Source organism: Trichomonas vaginalis, chromosome II (genome assembly GCF_026262505.1).
Source record: "Trichomonas vaginalis G3 chromosome II, whole genome shotgun sequence".
Taxonomy (NCBI): domain Eukaryota; phylum Parabasalia; order Trichomonadida; family Trichomonadidae; genus Trichomonas; species Trichomonas vaginalis.
In genome coordinates this window covers 18371119-18381825 of record NC_067204.1, presented here as the reverse complement: position 1 = coordinate 18381825, position 10707 = coordinate 18371119, and the positions used below count along the sequence as shown (strand labels likewise).

The following is a 10707-nucleotide window of genomic DNA, read 5'->3' as shown; positions in this document are numbered from 1 at the left end:
CGACCAAAACCATTCTGCTCTTGGTGTCATTGACGGTTGTATAAAAATGTTAAGAGACTTAAACCAACCACAAGGTGGTGAAGCAAATGAAATGTCATATGACGACAAATATAGACACTTCTCCATGGCAAAGATGAGACAAGTTTTAAATATTTACAATAACCGTAAACAAAAAGGTTTGGGAACCACTCCCCCGAAGAAATGAAAAACAACCCTGACTTAGAGAAAGACTATATATTTAATAATTTAGTCAAAAGAGACAAACAAGAAAGAATGCCGGGCTTAAACTTCAGAAAGGTGACAAAGTAAAAATAGAAATACCTAAACGCGACCCATATGAAAATACTATTGACTATGACAACAATGGGAACCCGACAGGTACTCACAATTCGTGTTCGTAAAAATAGAAGAAAGTATACAAGAGAATATTATGAAGTTTTAGGCAAACATGGCAAAATGTACAGACTGCAAGCAGAAGATAAAACTACTATTGTCAGACCTCGTTTCAAACTTGTCAAAGTTCAAGGTGGTATACTTTCAAAGACAGTTCCTAACAAATATAAGACAACTCCTGACGAATATGCTAAAGAAGTTGAAAATGACGACTAAGCAATTCTATACCATGCGTAAACTGTCATGTAAGGTGGCATGTAGTCTTTACTTTGTCCCGTTGTTTGTGTATATCCTGAAACGAAATGTGAATGGTCTCCTCCTCCCTGAGTGTCACTCCAGTAACAATTTATAGCAACTGAACGTCGTCTTTAACATCATATCCTTTACTTTTTGTCATTCTTGACCATTCCCAATATCTATGCTTATGCCAACCTTCTCGAGATGTACTTAAATCTATGTAGTGACTGTGTGCAGGTAAGTTTTCACCTGAAATCGTTTTACTTCCACCTGTTTCCTTTGAAGAGTTTGCACAATACAAAAACCTGTCGACTATTTGAGTCCAAGTTCCAAAACCAAGTACACTTCTGGTCTGTAGAGAGTTCATTGAAACATATAATGAGCCAACCGGGTAAATAAGATTCGGCAAAATTTGTTTAAGCACATTGAGTTCCTGTCTTAGATGTATAATATTTTGTCATTAGACATCAAAGTATCTACAAGACTTGTTGCCGGTGGTATTGTTGGACCTTTACTTGGCAAGGTTGTGTTTAGTGTAATATCATCTGCTGTAAAGTTGTAAAACTTGTATGTGTATGTCCAACGTCACTTTCCTGTTTAAGGTTTCTTGTAAGTTTGTAATATTTGCAATGGTAATGTGTATGTCCAACGGCACTTTTCCTGTTTAAGGTTTCTTGTAAGTTTGTAATATTTGCAATGGTATGTGTATGTCCAACGTCACTTTTCCTGTTTAAGGTTTCTTGTAAGTTTGTAATATTTGCAATGGTATGTGTATGTCCAACGGCACTTTTCCTGTTTAGGTTTCTTGTAAGTTTGTAAATATTTGCAATGGTATGTGTATGTCCAACGGCACTTTTCCTGTTTAAGGTTTCTTGTAAGTTTGTAATATCAGTATAGAATGTATATGAGTCTTTTTAGAATATTCGTTTTCAGCTCTTGTCACTTCACTTGACATTTTATTGTCAACATATGTTTTGTCTGCTAGTTCAGGATGAGTATGTTTTTTGTTGCATAAGCTTTGTTAGCTCTTTCTTCTTCTTTTGCTATTGCATCGTCTACATATTCTTTGTCAGCTTTTGTTGTCAACATCTGCTTTCAAAAGAAGTTCATTTATAGGTTTCTCGTTTAAGTTCCTTTTGTTGGATTTATACAGACAGTATAGTTCTTATTGTCTTGAAATAGAAACTCATCTGTCATTGGGTTTAATGTCAGTTTTAAGTTTCCTTCTTTCAATGACTCAGATATCTTAGAATAGTTTGAAAAGTTTGTTGTGTTCTTATTTAGAGCTTGTATAATGAGTTGTCGGTTGTGTTGTATTTCTCTCATAGACGCTGTTTCATTTGACATTTTTATTCTAGATAAAATATGCTTTCAATAGAAGAAAATTCTAGAGTTGCTACAACTAAACCATTAGATGAACTTTTTACTAATGTCGGTCAAAAGTTTGAGACAGAGACCGTAAAGCATGAAGGCTATCGTTTTGACTACCCGTTAAGATGGTTAAGAGACCCATCCGTCACAAAAGCTATTGGCTTTCGTAGAATGAAGTTCATTTCAGAAGCCATACATGGTTTCCCATTTACAGTCCGGTTTTGAAGTTCGATACTATAACAAAGAAAAACGTACGTATGAGAAATTTGAACAGGGAAAACTTTTACAAGTTAGTTTGCTTGTAAACTTAGAAACAACTCTTCAAGCTTTCAAGAAAAAATAAACGATATCTATATCGAATATGCAAACCAGTATAAATTGACAGAAGGAGAATACCATCTCGATATTATTTATGAAGGAAAAATGCAACTGTTAAAATCAATAGAATAGAAGACCTTGGAGAAAACGTTTATATTTCTACAAAATATAACAACTTGGCATGGTATAGATTTATGAGGATGTTAAATCAGCCTGCAGCATATCCAGTACCCCAGACTTTTATGAAGTCGAAAACCCTAATGGAACATATAAAATGTTTTCGACCCAGCTGCTATTATTGTTCATGCTTCATTTTCTGGCGCCCAAAACTCTTTCTTATGCTTGGCAAATGACTTTTACGAAAAACTACAAAGTTATACGAACCACCAAGTGGAAGTATTTCAGACTTTCAAGTATGGTTTACTACAGATGGAAGAAAAAGAATAATTCCATTATACCATGCGTTTTACTTAGAACTTAGTTTCATATACAACTACTATCGAACGGTAAAAATATAATTTTTTAATACGGTTGAGGTGTTGGATTTGGTTGCCAACTTGACTGTGGTGCAGGTTCAGGCTGTTGTATAACAGGAGCTTGTTTCTTCTGGTTCAGGGTCTTTAGGTATAATACCAACGAACTGACCTACTCTTTTACCAATATTTTTGACTCCGTTCCAAATTCCTCTTCCTACGGTTTTATTTTCCATTCCATATACCTCTTCCAACATTTCGAAAGAAGTTTCCAATACTACTGAAGAAACCCATTTTACTATATGTAAAAATCTAATGTCCGCCTAGTCTCTTACGTTTCCTGTTGAGTTCCATAGCATTCTTTAACTGGAGCTCATACATTCTGTTTCTCCTCTGGTAGAAAACATATTCTGGGTCAACTCCTGTGTTCGCGTCATCTGCATAAAGTTGTTTATATCCCACTTCAGGGTTTGTATAAAACTCTTTCCATCTCAATATTTGCATACCATGGTGGCAAACCTAACGCAGCGTCATTTGACATGGCAGTTTGCATTTGTACATTGTTGGCACTTGACCATAGTTTGCCATTGCAGTTTGTATTCTAACTTCATTTGGAATATTCTCTGGGTTTGGTTGTCCAGGTTGCTGTGCATTCGCTAAGTTCTGTGCGTCCATTTAATATTAGATAAAAATATCTCTTACGAGTACATATGCTGAACATTTGCAGGCATTGGTTCATCTTCATATTCTCTGTTTTTCTGCCACGTCAAATAAATAAATGACACAATGGAAAAAACCTAAAAAAGTAGTCCTATTTCAAACCACACATTTACTTACTAGTAAAATTTCTTTGTTATGACACTTTCTCTCCGGTTTATAGGACCTCTCTCATTTCTATCTTGTCATATCTAAACTCATAGTCATGTATGTCCTCTAACCATCTCATAACGGTTTCCAAACCACTTTTATCGGATGTAAAGTAAAAGCATGGATGGTTATGTAAAACGTCTAAAGTTTCTAAAGAGTCTCTCAAAGTCCAGTCTACTTGTATTGAAAATCCCATGTGTTATAGAACGGCGGGTCCACTATAAAGAAAACATTTTCCTTGTCTTTATATTTTTCATACAACTCTGTCCAACGACATCTCACAAACTCTATACCTCAATATATTTTTCTATGTCCTCTTTGAAAACATTTGTATAGTTAAGATATAAAACATTTGACATAAGTGTTTCAATGTCATGAACTCTTATAGAACCACTATATAATAGTCTAGCAGATATACTATCCCAGTCTATATATTCTGCTTTTTTCAAAACCTCTCTCACAATATTTTTCTTATCTAATGGTAAGCTTCCATCTTACCTATAGGTATCTTTTCTTTTAACGCTTTCAATATATTGTTTGTGTCTGGTATATGTTTGAGACGGTCCATATAGTTGTCGAAGTCATTGCATATAACTTTGAGTCTGGGAATATTGTATGGCACAAATGGGAATATATAGAAAACTTCCACCGAACAAATCTACAAATGTTAGACATTCGGTAGTTTCTTAAGTTCTCTCAATATAATATCTTTACATTTACTCTTATTTCCAAAGAACGGTAACGGTGGTTTTGTAAAATTCATTTATATAATAATAATAAAAATGTTTTTTCCCTGAAAAGTGACAGAAAAGGCTTCTCAAGTATACTTCCTTGGAACGCCTGTAACTTTTCCTGTAGCGACGATAGACCCTTACTTGTCCGGATAAAGTTATACTATTTTGAGTGCTCTACCAAAAATTTTTATGGGCTAGAGGGCGCAACGCGCCTGGAAGCCCCAGTACCCAAAAAACTTCATTTATACTAACATCTTCAGGGCTAGAGGGCACGAAGTGCCTGGAGGCCCCACTACTTTTTTTTTTTTTTAGATTGAATGTAGCGTCACAAATTTCACAAATATAAATTTACTATACAATTTTATTCATTTTTTTAAAATGGCTGACGACAGTCTGTATCAACTAACTCAACTAGTCAAGCATAATGATTATTCTTCGGATTCATTAAATCAACTTTATCAATGCATAAGTACAATGACAAAAGATCAATTGATGCTTGAATTGGGATAAATTTTTCAAAAAAAATCACAGTGACTGATGAAGTTCTTTTACATTTTTTAGCATCCGTTTTAAAACATTGAAAAGATATCAGAATGTTTCAAGATTCTATTTTTAATCACAATATTAATCTTGAAAAATTCAGTAATTTAACTGAAACAGAACAACAAACAATTTTAAATTCCTACAAAGCGGATAAATTTACATATTACATAATGTGCTCACAAATTGTAAAATCAAACTGGAACAATTTATCCCAAACTTTAGTTAATATTGCAAATCAATATTTTGCCATTTTTAGATGAGAAAAGCAAATATATATATTTACTGAAATAACTGGCAATTATCAAAATTTTGAAAATTTCAGTTGCAAACTTGTTACTTTTTTATGAAAACAATGAAGAAAAATTAAGCAACTGTTTTAATTTAACATTGTTCAGCAAATTTATTTCCAAAAATGGAATCGAGCAAATGATATTTTTTGCTGCAAATACAATTTGTTGCAATAACACTTCTATCAATTTTTACAATCTCCTTGAAATTGAAGAAATGAATCCATTTGATTTTTTTTTATTTCTCAATTCAATATAAAGAGATATTAAATTGCGATGATTTTCCAAAAGTTACAGAAGTAATCACAGGTTTAATCTCAGCTTTCAAAATATTAATGCTATTATGCGAATTTGCCAAAAAATTTTGGATAAAATTACATTTTATAAATGTAATTATTGCCATATTACCTCAATATGGAATTTTTATCACAAATGCAGCAATAATTCTTCCTGATGAAGATTTATCAATCAAATTATTAAAATTCATAGAAAAAACAGAAAAAGCAACAGATGAATTATTCGAACCGGAGAATGATTTGGGTTTCTATGAATATTTAAATCCGATTTTCTCAGATATTACATCTGCGAGAAATAAGCAATTTTCTCTTGGAATTTCTAAATACCCATGAAGATGACTTCACTTATGATCAAAACATTGTGAGGTCATTTTTGATCAACAAATTAATTGAAATTCCGATCAAAAAAAAATTCACAAATTGGATCAAAAAATCGAATCTCAAGTTAAAAATAAAAAATTTCTACATTTTTATCAAATTTAGATTTTTTTTTCAAATCATGGCGAATTGATTGAATAATTGCATATTTTATCCCATGCATCTAGAAGTATGTGTAATATTTTTGCTTTCATCAAGAAATTGTCGAATTTGATCTTAATTTTTTTTGAAAAATATACTTGTAGAAAAAGAAATAGTGATTGAATAGCTGCCCATGCTGTAAAATGGTTATTTTTACAAAGTAAAAAAATTGTTATTTTTCGAGCAAGTCGAGGCTTTTTTACCATCTTATTTTTGAAAAATTTACGAAAAATTATATTGAAAAAACGCTTCATTTTGATATCTTACAATGATAAAATACCAATGTTGCTGGGATATAATAGCTACATCTGGACATCTACTACATTAATGCGTATGACAGGTAAAGTTGATTTCAAAAGTATAGCCTGGAAAGATTACAATAAATCAACGATAATTCAAAAAAATTTCTATATAAGTTAACATAATAAAAATTTAATTTTTATATTGCTTGTATTATACTTAAGTATATAATATATTTAAATCTTAGAATGAAAATTCGGGACGCCCTAGCTATTCAATTTCCCTTAGGACGCGCCCATAAACCTTCAAAAATGTGATGTAAATATCACAATTTTTGAGAAATTTACATTAGGACGCCTTAGGACGCAACCCCCTTTTTTACCTAAGAATATGCGGCTTGAAGAGCACACAAATTTATATAAATCAAAGTTACCAATCAAACTCATTATCTATATGAAAATTAAATTAACTTTGATAATTTGAATCTGAATTGAACACTGATTAGACTATTTTTATGGTTTGTTTGAAAATCATAGCTAATGTAAGTTTTATTTTATAAAAAATTAAGTCTCAAAATTCAATTCAGGGAAAATCGAGATTTTTTTGGAGTGTTTATCGAACATTTATATTCTAAAAAGTATTTTTATGGCATACAATATTCAAATGTTACATTAGTTAGTGTGAATGAAAAACACTTCGTAACGTCGCAACCAAATTATTTGTCACTTTTTAAGAAATGCTCTTTTCATTCCTTTCTCTTTTCCTTGCCTTGGCATCTTCACGCCGTAGGCCAGGAAAAAGATTACACAAAAGTATAAACGATCCAGTTCGTTATATGCGTGAATTAGAGTTCCGAATACTATTGACCAATATGACTTAGCGCTTGTTCTTTTCTACGATAAGGATAATGATGACTGCAAGAGAATGATTGAAGGATATCGTTACGCCGCTGAAAGATCGCATGGTAAAGCAGATTATATTGTTTTGAGTGCTCGTCACGCCACAGATCTTGCTGATGAACTTGGTGTTGATACATATCCAGAACTCTTTGCATTTAGATATGGAACACAAATTGCAAAGCTTCCTAACACTACACAAGGAAGAGAAGCATATTTCTATGTTTGCAACGTCACTGCTTCTAAATACAAATACGTAAATCAAGTTGATGAAGCACGCTCCATCGTTGAAAAGATGAATGCTACAATTATCGTTGCTCTTCCTGATATCAACGCAAAACTCGATAAAATCTTGTCAATTGTCAGTGCAAAATTCATGAAGAAGTCACATATGTGGGTCACACAAACAGCCGAGCTTGCTGATGCATTCAATGCACCTTTCCCAGGAATTACGATTATTAGAACTCAAGATGATAAGAATATCTCATATCCTGGCGATCCATTTAAGATACTACCAAATCTCTTTCCGATTTCATCGAAAAGAACATAGATTCCAAGTATGAAATCATGAAATTCCACATTTAACGCAGTTAGCAACGATAACAAGGCCATGTACTTCGCCACAATCTACGACTTCTCTAATCTCAAATGATGGCCGAAGTTCGCCAAGTTCTCGACAGAGTTTCCGAAAAAATCAACACCGATGAGTCTACAAAGATTCCAATTCGCTACGGCGATGCTACAGCCCTCAAAGTCAACCTCTCCCGCCTCAATATTCAGAACTTCAGCCTCCCAATTTACGGATTTTTCCAAGTCGACCAATACAACTACAAGAAGTGGATTTTCAAAGGCAATCCATCACCTAATGCTGTTGCCCTGTTCGCGATGGACCATCTCCGTGGAAAAATCAAAGAAACCCTCATCGAAACTCCAGTTTCATCAACAAGAGCCAGATACCCTCTCATGACATTCTCCGGAGCCGATCTTAAGAAGCAGTTAGAGAATACTGAGAAAGATTTCATTGTCAACTTTTACGGATGGCCATGCAAGAACTGCCAAGAGGTAGAAGACCTGTTTTACGAGACAGCGACATGGGCAAAGAAGTCTTCCATCTCCCACGTCGTTTTCGCTACAGTAAACGCTTCATGCAACGATATCCCTGTTACAATCTGGAGAAATGAGACTTATCCTTACGCATGGATGTTCCCAGCCACAAATAAGACACATCCATCCCAATTGGAAAGCGGCAGAAGCTTGTATTTGATGGCACAGCTTTTGAAGGATAATTCAACGCAACCAATCAAAGCTGCATGCCTCCAAAGCCAGAGTGGACACCAGAACAGTTAAGGATGACGAACTCTGATTAATTTAGTTATTTTCTTTCTTTTTTTCTTTTTGTGAAGCGAAATTATTTTTTTATAAAAATTAATATTATTCAGTTTTAATTTCACTTTCTTTAAGACCTCATATATGATAGAAAGATCTAATTTTACAATATTTTTAATTTAATATGAAGAAATTTGCTTTAAATAAGTCCATCTTATAGATATCATACTTTGTTTTCTTTGAATAATCTAAGTGTATAAGATTGAAAGAAGGAAACTATATTTTTGCATATGATTTTGAATTTGATTATAAAACTTTATTATTTAATGCTTCTCTATATAAGAATTTGAAATAACATCTCTTTTACTGTAAGTATTCTCATGGAAATATTCTAATAATGGCTCAAATGATGTTCTTAATTTTTCCATGTTAAAGGTAATAAATCGATGATTTGTTTGGTATAAGCAAGATATCGAGTTGTAAGATTGATTTGAGAATTTTTTGAATTTGCATAAAAAAATGATATGAAAAAATTTTTTTTTATCTCATTTGAAATGACAGATCCAAGTAACATCAACAGATTAAAGATATATCAAAACCAAGCGATGCAACAGCAGTAACTTACTTCAGAGACTTTGCTTTGGTCGTGATAAAACAGGAAATGTTTACGTAGCGTCGAAAACAGATAAAGAGGGAAATCATCATTTACAATTATAATACACATTATCTCCAATAATCAGAAACCATCTTATTAAGACACTTATCCCTGTTGAAGACCCTTGCGTCATGATTGTTCATTATTACAACACTTGCTGACGCTCCAGGTCCAGTAGAAATTGTCAGACCCGGTGAAAATTCGCACAACCAAAAAAGTGATTAGTATTTTTTAAAAAAATATTTTTATTTTTATTTAAGAACATGTTAGCAACAACAGCACCAAACTCGTTAGTCATGAACCCAACTTCAATGTTAGTTGAGATGAAAAGTTCATTCCTTCTTCATATACTTTCGAAACAGAAATCCAGAAGATAAAGCAGGAACTTCTCCAAGGAGATTTAGATTGCACTGCAAAAGATGAAACAAATGAAGAATATCTTTATGACATGCAGGATATTATTGACCATCTACCTAAACTTCCTGAAATCCAACAACAAAAAGCTTACTATTCCAGAATTTGAAGAAATAGAAGTCAAAGCAACTGACTCAGTAGAAATAAAGAAGTTCATACGTAAGGTTAACTATGAGTTTCTTGGATTTCATTGCAACCACAAAGTCATGGACAAAACTGCGATATGGTATATTTCATTGACATATATAAATCTGAAGAATTTAAGACATACGACAACTTTGTTTCGTTAGTTGCAAATGTGTATGGCAGATAAGAGATAAAGATAGAAGAGGTAAAGTATGGAACGAACAAATAAAACCAGCAACTTTTGAGTTAAAGAAAACCATTGACGCTATAGTTGTACTTGCAGGACAAATTTCAATGTACAATGCTAAAATGAACCCACAATGTTCTAAATGTAAAGCAGCAATGAGAAATATAACTACTCCGTCAAAGAGATAGAACGTATGCGAAACGACTATGCTGACTTAAAGAAAGAAGCGAGAGAAACCAGCAGAAGATAAAATGGACATGTTAGAATTTCTGAACAAAAACTATCCAACAGCTGACGATTTCCTTCTTTCAGATGTCAAGAAGAAATATAAAGAAACATTCGGCATTGTTAAAACTTTTGACATACTGACAGAGGAAATCGAAGCTACAAAACTGTTTAGGATTTCAAATATACATCGTACAATTCATGTAAACGCTTATAAAATAACTGGGGTGAAAAATTAGGTGAAAAAACAGGTGAGATCTCACCTCTTCACCTAAAATATATTTTTGGGTCATTTACGCTCATGTTTGACAAAACATTTACACTCATTTCGATGAAATCATGACAAAACATATACGAAGAAGTTTATTTCCTGTTGTTGTCAAAATGTCATGTTGTCACCATTTTCAAAAAGATGTTAGTTGACCGAGTGACCGAGTGACCTGGTGACCCTCATGAAAATTCAAGAGGTGAAAAAACATATACGATGAAGAAGTCTTGACAAAACATATACGATGAAGAAGTCTTGACAAAACATATACGATGAAGTTTATTTCCTGGACTGTTGTCAAAATGTCATGTTGTCACCATTTTCAAAAAGAT

At 33.0% G+C, this 10707-nt stretch overlaps 2 protein-coding genes and 1 pseudogene across 3 annotated transcripts, besides 3 other annotated features; all 3 read left to right on the top strand.

Annotated features, from left to right (window-relative positions):
• Window positions 1-4703: part of a mobile genetic element that runs on past the window's edge.
• TVAGG3_0566140 (uncharacterized protein) lies at window positions 355-609 on the top strand (the record flags this gene model as incomplete). Its single annotated transcript, XM_051238594.1, has 1 exon — window positions 355-609. One exon carries the CDS (start codon window positions 355-357, stop codon window positions 607-609), a length of 255 nt encoding a protein of 84 aa, XP_051096418.1.
• Window positions 4702-6661: a mobile genetic element.
• Window positions 6662-7821: 1160 nt separating this feature from the next.
• Window positions 7822-8521, top strand: TVAGG3_0566110 (intramolecular oxidoreductase activity, transposing S-S bonds; the record flags this gene model as incomplete). The annotated part of the gene is made up of 1 exon (XM_051238593.1): window positions 7823-8521. The coding sequence occupies one exon, from the start codon at window positions 7823-7825 to the stop codon at window positions 8519-8521; it is 699 nt and encodes a 232-aa protein (XP_051096417.1).
• An 899-nt stretch (window positions 8522-9420) lies between these two features.
• Window positions 9421-10707: part of a mobile genetic element that runs on past the window's edge.
• On the top strand, window positions 9776-10324 carry TVAGG3_0566100 (annotated as a pseudogene). The gene has a single exon. A coding segment is annotated over exon 1 (549 nt).